Raw genomic sequence first — 18,679 nt, forward strand, 5'->3', positions numbered from 1 at the left:
ATGTCCTTCAGCAACAAGTTTCGATTACCGTTTGCAACGGAGCTTTGCCATACTTCCAGGTAATCGTCACTAATATTTTTTTAATCAAGAGTATTTATAGACAATAATGGAAGTAGAACTAATATCCAATTCGTATTTAAAGTTCCTTGTTTGATGAGTTGATTTAAGTTGTTATGGTTGTCTTTTCTTGTTAAATTTTCTCGTCTTTATATAAATATTTTAATAATTAGTTTTCCTATATATGTGTGTGTTTGTTTTGAGCATTTTTATATTTTGGTTCAACTGTAATCACAACATTTAAAAAAAAACAAAATTGAATAAAATATTATTTATTATGGAATTAAACAAAAAAACCTTATTCAATCCTTTCAGATCTGATGTATTTGTAGTAATTTTCTACATTTCATATTATTACGTTTGTTTGTAGCAGAGGAAGGTTAAGTGAATCATACACCAAATTTTAAGAAGGATTTTTTTTATTTAGTATGCCCTAGCATACTTATGTCATTTGAAGCATGTTTTTCAGTCTTTCAACGTTATTACATTTTTTTGTATCATGATCAAAAAAAAATTCTTTAGTAAATTAGACATGGCTTCTGTTGGTCACCTATTACGAAAATAGTTGTTTGTGAATTGTGTCCTTATTGCTCACTTCACATACTTTGGCATGATGGTGCCTACATTGGACAACATTTTTCGTCATACCTCAAGATATGTAAGGATTTCATTTGTTTTATGATGCGTTTTAACTTATTCAATTGTAGTGGGATATTTTACAAGAAGAAATAATTTTAGTTTTCCTAAAACAATTTATTACAACAAATGTGAAATATACACAACACTTTTTAATATGCAAAATACCTACTTTAAACTAATTGTATTTCTAATTAATTCAACTAAACTATATGAATTAACAGTAGGTCCATGTAAAACCTAGGTATAAACTATGTATATACATATATATCTCCAGCTGCTCTAGTACATATACAAATATTATTTACAATATATCAGTCTTTATAATCCGTCAAATATAAAAAAAAACTTGACATAATTTTGTAAAGCACAATTTGCACAACCATTTATTTGCAATTAATTACTCTTGAGTGTATTAATACGCCTGTGTGCAGTTCAATAAAATTAATTTTATTAAGAGAACAAGAGAGAGAGAGTAAAAAATTAACTGTATATGAATGTATATTTAAAATTTTCAAAAAATACTTCAGGTACACAAATTCATTGTCAAAACTTGCAAACGACTAAATGGGATTATATTACATGATTTGCAGATCAATCATTCTAATATAGACTAAAATAATTAGAACTTATAACTTGTAAATTATTTTTATTAACGAAACTTGCAGTTAAATATAATTTTGTGGTGTATAACAAATAACCTGTCTGCATTTACCATCAACAGTTTCCATACAAACTGAATTGTATTTTCGTGCAGTTTATCAACAGAGATTTGGCTGAAGGGTTTTAAGAACCACGTGCATTTAGGGATAAATTACGTCTTTCAGGCGTGTTGTTTTAAGAGAACTAAGGGTGACGCTTGGAAGCGTCATCAGTAAGACGAAGCATTTTTTTCGCGAAAAAAAAAAAATCTGATCGCTCATTAGACTGCAAAACGTTATGCCTGCGCTAGTTTTTTTCTTTTAATTGCCCTTTTTTGGCCGGGCCATTAGGCACGAACTTCCTTCCGCAATGGACAGCTGTGACCATCCGTAACCAAAATTACTAATTTCCTGGGATAATAACAATTTAAATATTTAAAATTTTTATGAAAGAACTAAAATACAGTTACCAACACCCCCCCCTCCCACACACACACATTGGGCCTAGTTTTCTCTCCAATAACTTTATTTCTTTAAAATTCAGGCAGAACCTTGCATAAGCCATTTTATGTTGTGTATGTTACACTAAAGAATAATCTAAAAAAAAAATGCTTTCACATTCTGGGCGATGACAGATGAAAGGGGGGCTTTACATGACTTCAGAGTATTTCAGGTAATTTCCCTGACTTTACCTGGCTAATAACATCTTCCCTGACATTCCCCTGGTTTTTTTCTGACTTTCCATAATGTAGTCACTCTCCACTCAACTGTCGTGCAGGGTTCTTACATCTGTGGACTTATTGCGAAGAACTTACAATTTGATTGCCTAATGATGAAATTACATGAGCTTAAATTTGTAAGCAGTTAAAGCATGTGTGCTAAGATTTTTAATAATTTAATGAATGTAGAATTGGTGACATAACAACTTTCAGCCATTTTGACTGTGAAGGAAAATCTATCGAAGGAAAAATCACGTAATGGAGCTCAACTGTGCTGACGTTCCCAGCACAAGGCTGGAGTGGCCATTTATCGACTCCGACTTGACTAGTTATTTAAGAGAATCTATTCTTAGGAGAAGTAGCCTATTATATTTAAGGTCTATAAGGTTCCATGCAAAAAAAAGTCTCTTTTGAGTTGTTCCGCCTTTAAGGTAATACGTATTTTTTTGGACCCCTGCTGAAAACCACCACGAGTCTAGTGGCTTTTGTGCACACGCCGAGAAACGTGAAAATTAAAGCAACACAATGCTACTCGCCAGAAACTTATAATATATATTATTTCTGCTTTCATATAAAACATTAAGGCGGAAAATGACCTTGCGTATTTACATAAAGCAAGCATATCGATCCACGTGGGCGAGTCTTCCAGTATATTCGCCAGAGACTTGTTAACGTCCAACCTCGGTAACGAGCAAAATTCATGTTGCATTCCCACGTTGCAACAAATAAAACGTTCACAATACGAAACTCTGGCACGAAATTCAACGTAGAATTCTTTTAAAAAGAAGCCTAGCGTGCTATATAACTACACGCACGCGCGCGAAATCGTTTTTTTTCAACTAAGTACATTTTTAGACGCTGGCGGAGCAGCTACGTCGACTGTCAAAACATTCGAGTTGCAGAGTGATTAGTTTTGAACTATACAATGGAAACGGGCTCCGATAAAAGCGATAAAGACTTGAAAAGGAAAAATAAACAGAATTGGACCTGATTTTCGAGAAGGGATCGTGTTGAAATACTGCCCATCTTGTTTCCCTTGGGTCTTTGTGAACTTTTGGCGCGGATGGCAAGCGCCGTGGTTTGCACTTTTCCGCTCCGTCCGCGGAGCAGGTCCCGCAGGAACGCACGAGGGCGCGGGGGTCTCGGGGTTGTCGTGTGCGGCGGTCCCACCGGTCGACGCACTTCCATTGGTCGGAACCATTCGACCAGCACTTTGGCGCGTTGTTCTTGACGACTAACATGTTAGGATCGGACCACTGGATAATGTTGCTGCTGGACAGATCCAGTTTAATGACGCACCCCGAAGAAATGATTCGTTTTGGAAAGGTTGAGATTATTGTGGGACATGTCCAGATCCGTGATCACGTTCTTCGGACTGAACTCTTAAGGGGCCCGCCTCGTCAGGGGTGTATGTGTGTTAGTGAGGCGGGATGATAAATGCGACGCTCGACGGTATTTATAGCGCGGTATCGCCTCTAAGCGCAAGGCTCTGAATTGACGCGCAGTCTTCTCGTCGTCACAGGATAACTGTGAAATTTGAGCGGTGACCGCAACATTATATGGCCGATAAATGAAGATAAAGGTGTAATGCAAGTTCCTTAAGTGCTTTTAATAATCTGTAACTGGTTGTTTTACGCCTAAAAATTACTCTGAAAACATGCGTTTTGGCCATTTTAACTCTTCTAGAAATACAGTTTAAAAACATGATCCAAAATTAAAAGTACTTTTCGGGCCTCAGCGAACTCTTGAATGCTTTTCGTAAACATACCCCACTCATCGCGTTGTTTTTCCTGAAGCTCTGCGCACCGTCTGTGTGACCAGGTAGGCGGAACCCTTAACTCAGCGCAATCTTTCATCCCGCACGAAGACAAATTCAGCAAAATTCAGCCCTCGACGGCGAGCTGTCCCCGAGGGCGGCGGTCTGTCCCGGACAGCTGGCGGCTGGACAGGCTTCGCCCCATGGCGGCCTCCAGCCGCTGCCAAACCTCCTCGTGCTCCTTCTCGCCCGGTTCGTCGGCCGGCCACTCCAGGTAGGTGCGCGTGTCCATCAGGTACTTGAGGTGGCGCGGCACGGCGCCGCGGTCCAGCCGCTCCAGCTCCAGCAGGATCAGGAAGTCGCTGTCGTCCTCGAACAGCTTGTGGTTGGCCATCTCCAGCTCCCAGCGGCACCACTGCGCACACGCAAAACCCCACCGTCATCACGAATGGCGATACGTCTTTTCTTCTCTCGCGCAGAAACGGAGGGACAACGGATCGACATGATCTACTGCGTATAGCCGGGGAGCGACACAGACTACATATAATTGTGAGGAGCTAAGGTCATAGACACATTACAGTGAGTTCGTGTCATTTCTCAATATCCGCTGCACGGTCATATAGTGAGGTCTGGCAACAACCAGGGTACTTCAGCTAGTAATATATGATGAATGGTGCACATGTTGTGCGCGGAAAAAAAAATCTGTACTTTTACAAAAAGATTCCTTTTGTGTAGTACTACAAGAAATATATAGTAACTTTGTAAAACACATGGCTATGGTTGTTTTTGAATATGTGAATCAATCGGCCCATAATGATATATTTTAATTGATGTTAAATCCAAGTATGATTTTTTTAACCATGGAAAAAATAATCGAATATATAAAACAATTGGATTTTATTTTGTTTTATTATGCTTAATAATGTGTGCAGTTAAAACTGGTAAGCTATTCAGGGAACGGTTTACAAATAATTTAACCTGTTGGAGATACAAAAACCATATAAAGTCTGGATAAGAATCCGAACCCAGTGTTACTGCGAAAACTGTTTTGCAGTGGTAAAATTGTTTTATTGTAAATGCACTATTTTTAAAATAACACCTGTAATTTCACATTGATATTTAAATATATTACAATAAAATAAAATGAAAAATGTACGTACCTGGCTCTTCACGAAGCCGTTGGAGAGGACGACGATGGTGAACCGGCTGTTCTGCATCGACGTCACTATGTTGCTGGTGATGAAGGAGCCCAGCACGAAGTCCCTCTCGTGCAGGCACAGCCGGTAGTTGGTGGGATGTCGCTCCAGCCTCGGCAGCAGTTTGCCAATCACCCACGCCCGGTCCGAACCACTGCGCGACATCACACAGTGGTTGGTAAAGAGCTCCTCAGGTGGACACAGTGCAAGCTAGGAGATTGGAGAACTGTTAATGAGCTTTGTTTAGTTTACAAACGAACCTTCTAAAGATTTTTGCTGAAGCGCTTGAGTCATGTGACCATCGGAGCGAAACATCAGAAAAAAGGGCAGTGTTAAGACAAGATAAAGAAAGTTTACCTGTAGCACACGAAGGCATCGTACTGGAAGTCCTGCGACATGATGCTCATCAGCGACGACCGCCGCCTCTTCATCTTCACCAGGTGCATGAGGTAGGTGAGCTCGAACCGGTAGACGTACATGAGGACGAAGACGCACGCCACCAGCACCGCGACCGTCGCCAGCGGGATGCCGAGGACGAGGCCGTAGTTGACGGACTCCTTGAAGTCGCAGGCCGTGTAGTTGAAGGCGTGTTCGGTCACATCGGTGGCCGCCGCTCCGGAGTGGTTCCCCTGCTTGGAGCAGTACACGCGTCGCTCTCCCCCGCTGACGAGGAGCGGGCGGCCATCTCTCCGGGTCTGCCAGACCCAGCCCTGCAGGTCCGGGAAGCGGCAGTCCTTGCAGTCGATCGGGTTGCCTCCCAGGTCGACCAACGCTAAACGCTGCAGCGACTCCATCATCTCTAGCGTAAGCATGCTGATGCGGTTGTAGGAGAGATCCAGGTTCCTCACGGACGTCGACGCACCTCCATTGGCGGAACCATTCGACCAGCACTTTGGCGCGTTGTTCTTGACGACGAACATGTTGGGATCGGACCACTGGATAATGTTGCTGCTGGACAAGTCCAGTTTAATGACGCACCCCGAAGAAATGATTCGTTTGGAAAGGTTGAGATTATTGTGGGACATGTCCAGATCTGTGATCACGTTCTTCGGACTGAACTCTAACTCGGCGCAATCTTTCATCCCGCACGAAGACAAATTCAGCACCTTTAGTTTGTGCAAGGGGGAGAAACGACCGTGAAAAAGTTGGAGAAAATTATTTCCAGCCAAATTCAGAATTTCCAAATCTGTCTGTGCGCGAAAAATCTCGGCAGCATCCTCGGTGCTAATTGAAGTCAAGCCACAGTAACTTAAATCGAGCCCCAACAACTTGACGCCACTATTCCCAAGCAGAGGATGCAGTGTGTTTAAACTCCTAAAATCTATACGCGATAGAAACAGCCATTTAAGACGACTAAGAGACTTAAGTGATTTAGATAAGTTGTCCATGCTGGTATTACTAGTGTTCAAGGGATTTCCTGACAGATCCAAACTTATCAGGTTGCTCAAAAGTGAAATTTCTTCTGAAATGTTTTGGAGTTTATTGTTCGCAAGGTTCAGCTTCTCCAGGTGTGTTAGCCGGTGGAAAATTTCTGAAAGAAAAAAAACATATTTTAAACCGCAGGCACATTATCTAACTAACTTAATAAATTTAATTTATAATAATAAGAACGATTATTAAAGTGAAAACTGTCAACTGTACACTCAGAAGCAGTAATATCTGCCAGAGATTAGGATTCTACTTGTTGTAGGATCGTACACCGAAATCATTGTGATTGGAACACAAAAGAGCCATTGGACAGAAAAGAGGCTTCAGTGAAAACGAATTAACATTAACTTCAACCAGCAAGGTTCTTTCAAGATATAGTGCATGTCATTACACACACATACACACACGCGAATACTTATACAACAGATTGTAGGGTTGGTTTTGATAGTGGTGATAGTAATAAATATCATTGATGGAACAAAAAATAATAATGTCAAAATAACTGCACAACATAAACCATCAAATTAATTAATATAATGTTTTCAAGGAGTGCTTGAATAGTTGCGAATTATTTTACTAGTGCAGGAGTCATAACATCTTATCTTGTAAGCCTTGAAAACAGAAGAAGTCACTAAACTGTGCAAGAAAATTGGGGAAAGTGTCAGCTACAGAGTACAGTCAGGAACCATCACATCATTTGCCTCCCGTGATTGCGAGAAAACCCAAAAAAATGAAGTAAATTGCCATATATTAATGTAGCTCACTGGAATAAATAAACTAATTTGGATTTATATCTCTTAGAAAATATAATATTTGGAGATGGACATGCTTATTGTATTTCAGGAAGTTCGGAAAGGATCTTATCATGGCCTATGGTGAAGCAAACATTCAAGCATTATCTAGGAGTGGTTTAAGGAAAAATGTTGGAAAAGCGAAATCAAGTTGGTTAGGCAGGGATTTGAACCCAGTTCTCTAGAAAACTGTGTGGGTAGGTAAATATTTTGTTTTGACATGTCGACAACGAGGTCACTATAAAATAACCAGCACGCAATGAAAGTCACGGAGGTCACGGAAGTGACCGAGCCACGAATTTTTCGTAAGTAAGGAATGAATCAAGGACGGATATCGATCTAATCAATCATTATTTTAACAAACTATTTTTATGTTTGGAATTTCCCGAATTTCTAGGTTAATAGTTAACAATTTCCAAGATAGCGGTCAAGATGACATCGTTAGCTTACTGACGGCTGGTGAATGAGGAATTTAAGCAGTTTTTGGAATTTTTCGCCATATTTTATTAAATATTTTATTGGCCTTAATTTAATTTTTTTTGCATAATTCAAGGACAGAAATCAATATGATCTATAAATAGTTAATAAGCAATTTTTTGAAGATTTTAGAATTTTTTTCCAAATTTCTAGCTAAATAATTACAGATTTTTAAAAAAAAGATTCCAAAATGGCGAATGAGGATTCATTAAAATGGTCGCCAACCTCCTGATCATAGTCAATGAGGCGGCGGACGCGCCCAAACATGGCCGATTCGTCACGACTGGTAAGCCACAACTGAGTAAGCCACCAAATCATAGTCCCATAAACACCAGAAACCACTTTCTATCTTCTGGCATGATATTATGTATTCCCAATACAGCAGTTCCTCGTTCAGACGAATCTTTATTGTAATTTTGTGCCAGGTATAGATAAACAATAATGCAAGTCATTCTATTCGCCCATATGATAATTACAAACTCTTTCTGACCTAGGTTCATTTGCTCCCAACTCTAAAAACATCCTAGGTTTCAAGGGACAGCGAGTTTACCAAACCTATGAGATGGATGGTGAAGAACGGGGGGTTCCTCGCCCGGTGGGACCACCTGTATGTAGCGGGCCGGATCTACCAGTGAGCCTCCAGTTGGTCATCACTAGTCTACTCTAAGGAACCATCCTAGAAATACTTTTACCGGTTGCGGAGGAAGTCGAAAGAGAATAGTCAGGAAGGTTGGACGAGTTACTGCTGAACACAGGGCATGATATGGATGATAGAGCAAGGGGCTGCCCTATCTGGTGAGAACACCTGTATGCAGCGGGCCGGATCTAGCAGTGAGCCTCCAGTTGGACATCACTAGTCTACTCTTAAGGAACCATCCTAGAATTTACTTTTACCGATTGCGGGGGAAGTCAAAAGAGAATAGTCTGGAAGGTTGGACGAGTTACTGCTGAACACAAGGCCACAAGGCATGATATGGGTGATAGAACCAGGGGCTGCCCTATCTGGTGGGAACACCTGTATGTAGCGGGCCGGATCTACCAGTGAGCCTCCAGTTGGTCATCACTAGTCTACTCTTAAGGAACCATCCTAGAATTTACTTTTACCGGTTGCAGGGGAAGTCAGAAGAGAATGGAGTCAGGACGGTTGGACGTGTTACTCCTGGACACTAGGCATGATATGGGTGATAGAACCAGGGGCTGCCCTATCTGGTGGGAACACCTGTATGTAGCGGGCCGGATCTACCAGTGAGCCTCCAGTTGGTCATCACTAGTCTACTCTTAAGGAACCATCCTAGAATTTACTTTTTCCGGTTGCGGGGGAAGTCAGAAGAGAATGGAGTCAGGATGGTTGGACGAGTTACTCCTGGACTCAAGGCATGAGATGGGTGGTATAGAACATGGGGGTGCCATACCATGTGGGTCAGGATGGTTGGATGAAATACTCTTGGACTCAAGGCATGAGATGGGTGGTATAGAACATGGGGGTGCCATACCCGGTGGGTCAGGATGGTTGGATGAAATACTCCTAGACTCAAGGCATGAGATGGGTGGTATAGAACATGGGGGTGCCATACCATGTGAGTCAGGATGGTTGGATGAAATACTCCTGGACTCAAGGCATGAGATGGGTGGTATAGAGGATAAGGGGGAGGATGTGCCATACCTGGCGGGAACACCTCGATGTCGTCGCCGGGCAGCTCGAGGATGCGCAGTGCCGAGACGTTGCTCAGCTGCTCGCAGGTCGCCGACAGGTTCATCCCGGACACGCGCAGCTCGACCAGCTGGTGGGTGCCCACCAAGGGGACCAGGTAGTTGGTGGCGGACACGTCGAACTCTCGCTTCAGGTCCAGCCGCAGCCTGCCGTCGCGCTCCTTCAGCAGGTCCACGTTCACCTCCTTCACCTCGTCCCAGTAGTCGGGCTGGTAGGGGTTCCTGTCGCGCTCCGGCCTCAGCACCTGCTCGGCCACCAGCACCTTCTCCGCGCACGCGGCGACGCTCCTGCGAAGGGAACGACACCTTTCACGCGTGTGCCGTACAACCACCGCTCCGCCATCACCAGCCGCGAGACACAGACTGCCGCGGGACCTGCCATGCGAGGCTACCAAGAATGTCGCCAAAAAAACACCAGCTCCAGGTGAACTCATTCGGAACGCACCGTGGCCATCATACAAGAGATTTCTGTTTTAAAGCAAGTTACGCCTCCAGAAGTGCCCAATTTTGGCCAATCACCAAGACTGTTTGGCGATGCACCTGATGGTGAGAGGTGTCGTTTGAAGAAAACATGTTATTTAAAAAAACTGATGAAATAATGGCATGTACGAGGGCTGTTTTTTTTTAAACCTCCGAAAGGCTATATAAAAAAAGGAAATTTACGTAACATAGTAATTCTACCACCAAAAGTACAGTAGGGTCTTACTTATTTTAATACATAAAAGCCAAAACTATCGAGGCATTTGTCATATCGTAACACAAGCTTATCTATGCATGTTCCGAAGAAGTTAGCTACCAGTGAATAGAGATAACAGGACAAGTGCCTTGATCTCCCGCTCACTCACGACACCGCTGTAAGGCAGGTGGACTAATTGTGCGGAGTATTGTGCCTCATTATTCATATTCTTGCGATAATTCTTGACGCGGGAGCCAGTGCGCCGCGCGATTAGTCCACCCGCCTCACAGTGGTGTTGTGAGGGAGCGGGAGATCAAGGCACTTGTCCTGTTATCTCTATTCACTGGCGGCTAACTTCTTCGAAACATGCATAGATAAGCTTGTGTTACGATATGACAAATGCCTCGATAGTTTTGGCTTTTATGTATTAAAATAAGTAAGACCCTACTGTACTTTTGGTGGTAGAATTACTATGTTACGTAAATTTCCTTTTTTTATATAGCCTTTCGGATGTTGAAAAAAAACAGCCCTCGTATTTATTTAACGTCTCCATGCAAAAATTACTTAAAATATTAAAGTTTGGGAATTTTTGTCTCCACAAGTGCCCAATTTTTGCCAATCACAAGACTGTTTGGCGATGCACCTGTTGGTAAGAGGTGTCGTCTGATGGAAACATGTTAATTTAAACACTGATGAAATAATGGCGTGTATTTATTTAACGTCTCATGCAAAAATTACTTTAACTATCAGGTAATGTTTGGTATTTAAAAATAACGCGATTTCCTGCACCCAAATAAAGTAACGAATATCATCCCCGTAATAATATGATGCTTTAAAATCTAAACTTAACCTTCTTTTGAAAAAAAAAAAGTTTTAATTTGCAGCAATTTTAACAAAATTACCCTTCAACTAGTAGTACAAATAACTTACACATGCACACATACATCATCTTACGTTTCTTATGACGGCCCATACTATTGGTAGCCAGACACCGGTGCAAAATATTTTACAGTTTCAGTCAACCCTCTCGTGTATTACAATCTGGCGTTAAGAGGAGAGACAGGAACCGAAATGCGCCACTTGACATCGAAAGTTTTTTTGGGACATAATTTTCTATCGTTTGATTTTAAAAACTGGGCGTCGTGAAAGCACAGTTTATAATTTAATGGAATATCTGCAATTAATAATGACCAGTTACTAACAATATATTTCCCTATAAAGTCTTTTGGCGTTTGGTACTGATTTAGTTTTGATATAGACTAAAAATGTAGTAATATCGGCAATACACGTTATGTTATGGCCTTGGTAAATCTGTCATTTCTGGGTTTTAAGTTATTGTATAAAAAAATTGAAAACGATATTGTGCTTTTTGTTCCTTTCTTTGTCTCTATATCTCCTCCCCCTTATTAAAACTGCACATCGTATAGTTTAGTCGACTCGTAGAAACATCCTGACTGGAACAAATACAATTGTTGACAGCAGACAAACAAGTATCTCTCGTGCAAATGAGTTTTGTCGGGAGTTGTTATGAAAATGAAGGGTTGTACCGCGGGCTGAGGAATCTGTAACTATGCAACAGCGCAGCGGACGTGTGACAAGAGAGGACTAACAGAACACGTTCGGACGACGCCTGCGTGCGTGCTCCAACTGCTGCTTAGAGCAACGAGAGAGAGAGAGAGAGAGAAAGAGAGAGAGAGAAAGAGAGAGATAGCAAGAGAGAGAGAGCAAGAGAGAGAGAGAGAGCAAGAGAGAGAGAGAGAGAGCAGCAAGTGTTATGTCAGGCACTGAAGCTTGTCGTGCAGTATCTCTTCCCGGTAGGTGACTGCAGTCAAAGCCATGGCCTTCAAAGTTTTTTTTTTTAATCTATACCCCGAAGCACTTTCAAGGTAAACCAGTGAGACCATAAAAAAAACCCTTCCTAGAACTTACGGCACGTTCATATCCCATTTTAGTACTGTTTAACGGCAACTTGTAAAATGTGCTTTTTTTAAAAAAAAAATGCCATTCAGGAAGTTTCTACGAATTATTATTCTAGATGTCCTATCAGAGATTATTCTGCACTTTATGATAAGGGCATTGGTAAAATCTACGCTAAAAAAAATTGAGTTTAACTTAAAGAGAAATCGTTTACTTAAATTTTTTTTCTTTAATTCTTACGACAAACAAGGAAGCCCTAAGAACAACTTTGGCACGTACATAAAGTGCGGAGAAGCCTTTACGCACAAGTCAGAGAGCGGATGACCAAGCAGTCCATTGCAGACCGAAATTTTGAACTATATAATGAAAAGGCTCCGATGAAAGCGAAAAAAGACTAAACCCCTGCTGTGGATATGATTTTCAACAATGATTTTTATTATAATGCTGTCCATCATGTTAAATTTCATTAAGTTGTTAATACTTTAAAGATTCCCTCAGGCTTTGTAAACTTTTGTTGGCGCCATCCGCCATAGATAGCAGCACCGTGTTTGTTACACATTTCCGTTCCTTGACTTCCGTCGTATTCACGAAATTGCTCCTACCGTATACCGAGAGTTAATATGTTACAGACAAGGAAAAAAAAACTACTCTTTATTGCGCAAATTTTCTCCTTCGCGATTCTGTCCAAACAGGAATTATACAAATATGCAAGTAAACAAATATATGTACATATTGCGTTTTTTCAGCTAAACAAACGTCACCATTTTGGAAAGAGTAAAGCTACGGCCTCACAGGGCGCTATGCTCGCTATGTTCGCTATGTTTATGACGTTGTCAGGTGTTTGGTTCCAGGCTATTTTTCTAAAACGTCACTGACTTCGCGCATGCATGGTAAAAAAAAAAAATCTCGCAGAACCGTGTTGTACTTCTGCGTTTCCTTTTTATGAGGTTTAATTCCTCTCGGTATTGTGCTTTAAATAGACAAGTCGACAGAAAAGTTAACTGAAAGATTACGAAAATATCCATGTTTATGGAATAAATCGATGGAAGAATATAGCAGGTAGGATATGCAGGACAACGTTTGCGATTTGATTCCACGGGAAATGCTATCAAACGTGAGTTGATTTTATCCTGAAATAATCCATAAATCTGGTTTCGTCCTCACTAGCAACTGCTTCGTCAAATTATGAGATTCTTCAAATTCTTTTGTTTTCGAATTAAATTAATGATCCCGTTTAATTTTACGTTCGCATGCTGTGAGAGCAAGCAGGAATATCATCATAGTCGGAATCATCACCTAGAATCCCACGGCACGCGTCTCTCAGACATCGCGAACTAGACTATCCCTGTCTGGCCACCTGGCGCAGCAAACATAGCGAACATAGAGATAATAGCGTAGCTTTCTGTGTGGCCATTTGAACGCGCGCTGCAAAAGCAAAGAATGAGGCTCGCTATGGCTGGTGGACGGTGAGATCTGAACACGCGGCGTCAGTCAGTGGCTGCTTTTGGCCTTGGAACCAGCACGCAATCGTGAAGTCAGCGCCGTGCGCGTAACAACGACCAGGAAAATCAAAGTGACGCGGGCGTCGGCAAAGTCACGACCTTGACCATCTCTCTCCCCCCTCCCAACTCAACAATAAACCCAACCCGGCGCAGCACCTTCGTTGCACTGCGTTACCGAGAAAAAAAAAAACCATTGGGATCCGCCGCTCCAGAGTGGCGCATCTACAAGCGACTTATGCGATTGTCAAGTCCATAGGCGTGAGCGCAGTCGGTGACTAACCACGCGCTCTTCGAACGTTGCGAAACGGCGCTGTCTCGCCAGCGGACTGCTCCACGGAAATACTCATGCGTACTTAGCTAAGGTGGGTTTACGATTGAAAACACCGATTACATACTGTTAACTTTGCCTGTACGTAGATGAGCATCATGCTTTTAAGTGCCTCTGCGAATTTACATTTTATTTTTGAATTACATAGTGTTCGTATATTCCAGCCAATGATAAAGGGTCGAAAACTCAACCACGTCATTCAAGCTATTTTTTTTTTTTAAATTTATTTGTAGGTATTGTCTGCTTTTTGAAGTGCATTTCGGTTAGGAATCGTGGCCAATTGATGATTTGTTCACTGAAGCATTTCTATCATGGTGACATTGGTTAGGTACCTACTTTAAATCCCAAGACACATGCCTCATTTTAGCTTCGTAATCTAGTAATCGTACAGTATTCATCTATTTCGAGCCAAAATAAAATGGCCGTAAGTTAAAAAAAATATATTCAAGCATTTGTATTCGTTCATATAGACCTAATAGCAACAATTAACCAGAAACACATTAGTATAATCAATTCCCGAAACCATGAAACAAAAATAAAGATTTCTTAAGAACATTTTTTTTTAAATTTTGTGTCATTTTATTTCGAGTATCTCATCGTTTCTTGACATTATGCTAATAATTCCTTATTTCCCACTCTTTTCTTAATACAAGGGAACATTATTTCGCACCAACAATACGTTTTAATGTACTATGTGCTTTGTATAATTCTTATAAAATATAAAAATTTCTGTCAATTGATTCGCGCACGACTCATCAAGACACCTACACGACAATCGTAAATCATTTACAAAATATACACAGGCATACCTTAAGCACCTGACTGATTCTTAATTTTCAATCGTACGCCCACCTTTACTCAACAAAGCATCTAGGTCGTAGCCACAGTCATTAATTTCTTCTTGGCTTCTGAGTTGAGGCAACTGCCGTTGGAAATGATGTGCCCGACGTTTCGGCACGTCTCGATGCAGTCATCTTAAAGGGAGATTGATACTGTTTAGGGCCGCTCGCAGCAAAGCTCTGATCAAGTCCCTGTGGTCAATCGCCCCTGAAGATGGCTGCAACGTTTCCACGTGGCATCGGCGCTGAAGCAGAGCGGTCTAAATCTCATCATTCAAAGATCTCATTAAATCCACTCTCTTCCTCCACAGTTGTCTAGTGTTTTACGTCAGAAACACTCTAGATTTCACAAATAAATTAAGTAAACAGAAAAAGAACTATACCAATAACCATTATGAAAAAAAAATCTCACGTACGTTTCTGTAAATAAACGCTCGTGGCGCCAAGGAAAAAAAAAAAAGATTCCTAATCGACAAGTTTGTAGCACTCACCCAATTGTCACCCTGAAGTCACAAGTTTAAAAATCGGCTAGAAAAAAGTTATATATTTTATTCACGCGACTATCGCATCGCACCTCACGAGCTGATTTGATTCCAACGTAATTGCGTTGCGTTTCATACGGGGAGAGTAGCGGGTTCGATCCCAATTTTAACGCACGACTCAAAATTTGGCTCCAAAAGGTTCGGTAGCCCACTATAACATCGGAGGTCCGGTTACCTCTAAGCCTTAACGCATAACCCCAGAGATGTACGATTCTTAACGAACAAACATAATTCCCCCCCCCCCTCACCCAACTGTTAAAGACAACCAGCAAATTCACGTATTTTCCACCGCAGAAAGCAACTCAAATGACGTAGAAACTACTCCTGATTACATCATAGTTCTGTGTTCGTGCACGTGAAAGTAATAAAGCCGGAATTACAATAATAGCCCGTCGCGTCCGTCCGTAGCTTGTCTATTCGTCTTCCGTTCGTCCGTCAGTTTCCGAGCGATTTACAACTCCTTTCCTCCGCCAACAATATTTTCCCTTATAAAAATGCTGCTAACTGTAGAGAAAATTTATATTGTATAATTATATTACTTTGACATTCATGTAAGCTATACATTATATTATTCAACCTTTTCAGAGGTACCACTTCTGTGAATCGGACAAATTTGTTTCAAAACACAACATTTAAAAAGTGTTCAAATATAGTTTAAAAAATGTAACCATATAAAGAATTAAACAAACTCCAAGAACTTCTAATAATATAAGAAAATTTGTCACGCAAGACCCTTGCAGACATTTGAGGTCATTTCATCTGTCCGTCCGTTGAAAGTACGAAGTTAAACTTTTGACTGACGGATGGAATTTTTCGGGACTGAGCAGAACTTAGCTCTATCCTGCGGCTCTATCCGGCCGCCATGGACTGAGTGCTTAGGGCAACAACAGCCTAAGTCTTTCCACGCAAATACGGCAATTACCATCCAAGTTTTAATTTTTTTAAAAGAGAATGAGCAGTCAAAACGTTAGAGCAGTTACAAGGTGACCTACATACATCTGTTTACTATAAATAAAAATTAAATTTACTGTATAAACCAACGTACAGGTTTTCCCAGGCACAAAAGTGTAGTTTTTATTACGTATTTCACAAAAATGGTGTCCCAGGAATAATATTTTTTTTACTCACTTGGATGAAAAATTTCAGTTGAATATATAGCTTGCTATACAACTCAATATTATTAAATTCATTGTCCGTGTTAAAGATTAACTTTAAACTACTCTTTTCCTTGCAATACGCAAGTGAATTTAAGATTGCAAACACTACGTCATTACGAAATAAGGAACAAATAATTAAATATAAAAAAAGAAGGCTGGAGTAAGTAAATGCACATAATTTATCCTAAGCATATACATTTCTTCAATGAACACTATAATTTTTCAATTGGAAATTTTTTAACATTCATTATTAATTATTTATTACAATAAATGGTTACAAATTAATATATGTCAATTTGTAAATATATGTAAATATATTTAAAATTAATGTAATTTAATATATAATGTATGTGAATTTATTTAAATTAAAATCGGTAGGTTATTGTATAAGCAAATTTTAATAGATTTATTATACTTACTTAACATCACAGACAGTCGTACACAACAAAGAACAAGAAGGATGGGGGAAAGTTTTGGCCATGGCCTATTGTAAGCAACCACGGAAAAATCAAAATTATTATTGCCTGACCAGGATTCAAATGAGCATCCCCTACAATGAGAGCCCTGTGTTTTATCCCAAAACAACATCTTGTCAAACCATGGTCCAGACTTACCCACCTGCTTCTGTTACCTGGTACTGTACAAAAGATAGCTGTATACCTGCACCTACAGTTGAATCCATTTCTGAAATTTATATTCGCACACCAACCCTGCAACCAAAAATCAACTCCAAATGTACAATCAACATTCAATTAGCAGTCCAGTTATAATTAATATTACATTTGCCAGCCCTCTGTATTACTCCAGCCTTGGAACTGGCACCACATTCCGTGCAAAACTATATTCGATGCATGCCGTGGCAACATTACTGGGTTTTTTTGTGATCCAAATGGTTGGAAAGCTTAATATGTTCCTCAACCACACAGACCTCAAGAAACTACTTCATTTAGTTCACGTGATTATAGTAACCAGATCCACGTATGAGAATACTAAGTATTTAATTTTTAAAAATGATTGGTTTAAAAGTATAATTTGGAAACTAAAATAACACATTAATCTGTGTATATGTGCCTACCTGTCGTGTACTGACAATGGTGTGGTATTTGTTGTTATTAGGTTGGTAGGCATCTCCTACATAGCTGTAGGTGATCATGTATAATGGTGGGAATAAACCACAGGATTGGAATGAACATGTACAATTGTGAAATGAAACACTACTGTACCATCGTACTGCCATTTGGGGCATGCAGTGCATGTGAGTGTGAGAGTGAGAGGAGCACTCAATTTCTACAACTTATTTTGAGCATACGATTGCAGATGCACCTGACATATTATTCGTACCACTTGGTTTGAGTACGAGTTGCATGGCTTGGATAAGAAGTAATACCAGTAATTTATATGCTACAGTACATTGTATGTGTGGTAAGCTAAGCACATTGTTTTGTTGTGAGTAGGTTCTAACTGATGTCATGTAAGTAATGCATTTGTGAGCCTCAGAGGCTTTTAAGTGTGATGTATTTCCAATGGTGTCTTATATTGAGTGTGGCATGGTGTGTACAGCAGTGCAGGTTGCTTGGACAAAACGCAGTTGTCACATGAATGGTTTATTAGCCCATATGTACATAACACATGTGAAATATACCTTATGCTTACACAGGTGTTTTATCGTGTGGTCATTCTCATGAAATGAGAAATCACTACGTACAAGTACACTTATGACTGCCTAATGGACTGAAAATCGTTGCCTTCCAAACAGTACAAAATTGGGGCAAAGCCATTAGTTGTATATTAGGCAATCATCTTTCGTCAACTTCTACCTGGAACAGAAAATATGGTTAGTAAACACACATCCATAGTTAAGGTTAAGTAAAAAAAAAAAAAAAAAAACATTGGATAACTGTCTTGCCCTTGAAGGCCAATGGGCATAGAATGTACACGCATGACCCTTTCACATTGCTGTTTCAATGAGGAGTAAGAACTGGAAATTGTAATCACCATGCAATAAAAATATTGCAATTATAATTAAGTATGTTAAAAAAAATATTGAACTTTGGACGAATAAAACTTGACACATTTTTATAAGGAAAAAAAGATGATTTTTCTGATGGGTGGAAGAGTTGGGAGCTTACAATGGGGACCTGCCCTTATTGTGTTAGTTTTGCAACAAATATTGTACCACAAAACATTCATATATATGCTAAAATATGACTAAGCGATGCACGTAATGTTTATTTCATATTTTACTTCCATTGTTTTCCAACGGTTAAATTAATTCTTATTTCTTTCCGCCACAGTCGATAGCTAAAT

The 18,679-nt window shown here is 40.2% G+C and overlaps 1 protein-coding gene across 1 annotated transcript in view; it reads right to left on the reverse strand.

Annotated features, from left to right (window-relative positions):
- Positions 1–463: 463 nt before the first annotated feature.
- The window catches only part of LOC134537748 (toll-like receptor 2), a 40,297-nt gene continuing 22,081 nt past the window's right edge, over positions 464–18,679 (reverse strand). Inside the window, exons 2-5 of the mRNA XM_063378519.1 lie at positions 9,365–9,699; positions 5,363–6,536; positions 4,970–5,159; positions 464–4,224 (exon numbers count right to left, since the gene is read on the reverse strand). Of these exons, the coding sequence (XP_063234589.1) occupies positions 3,937–4,224; positions 4,970–5,159; positions 5,363–6,536; positions 9,365–9,699 (1,987 nt within the window). The 3' untranslated portion in view covers positions 464–3,936. The remainder of the gene's footprint in view (positions 4,225–4,969; positions 5,160–5,362; positions 6,537–9,364; positions 9,700–18,679) is intronic.

This window comes from Bacillus rossius, chromosome 12 (genome assembly GCF_032445375.1).
Source record: "Bacillus rossius redtenbacheri isolate Brsri chromosome 12, Brsri_v3, whole genome shotgun sequence".
NCBI classification, from domain to species: domain Eukaryota; kingdom Metazoa; phylum Arthropoda; class Insecta; order Phasmatodea; family Bacillidae; genus Bacillus; species Bacillus rossius.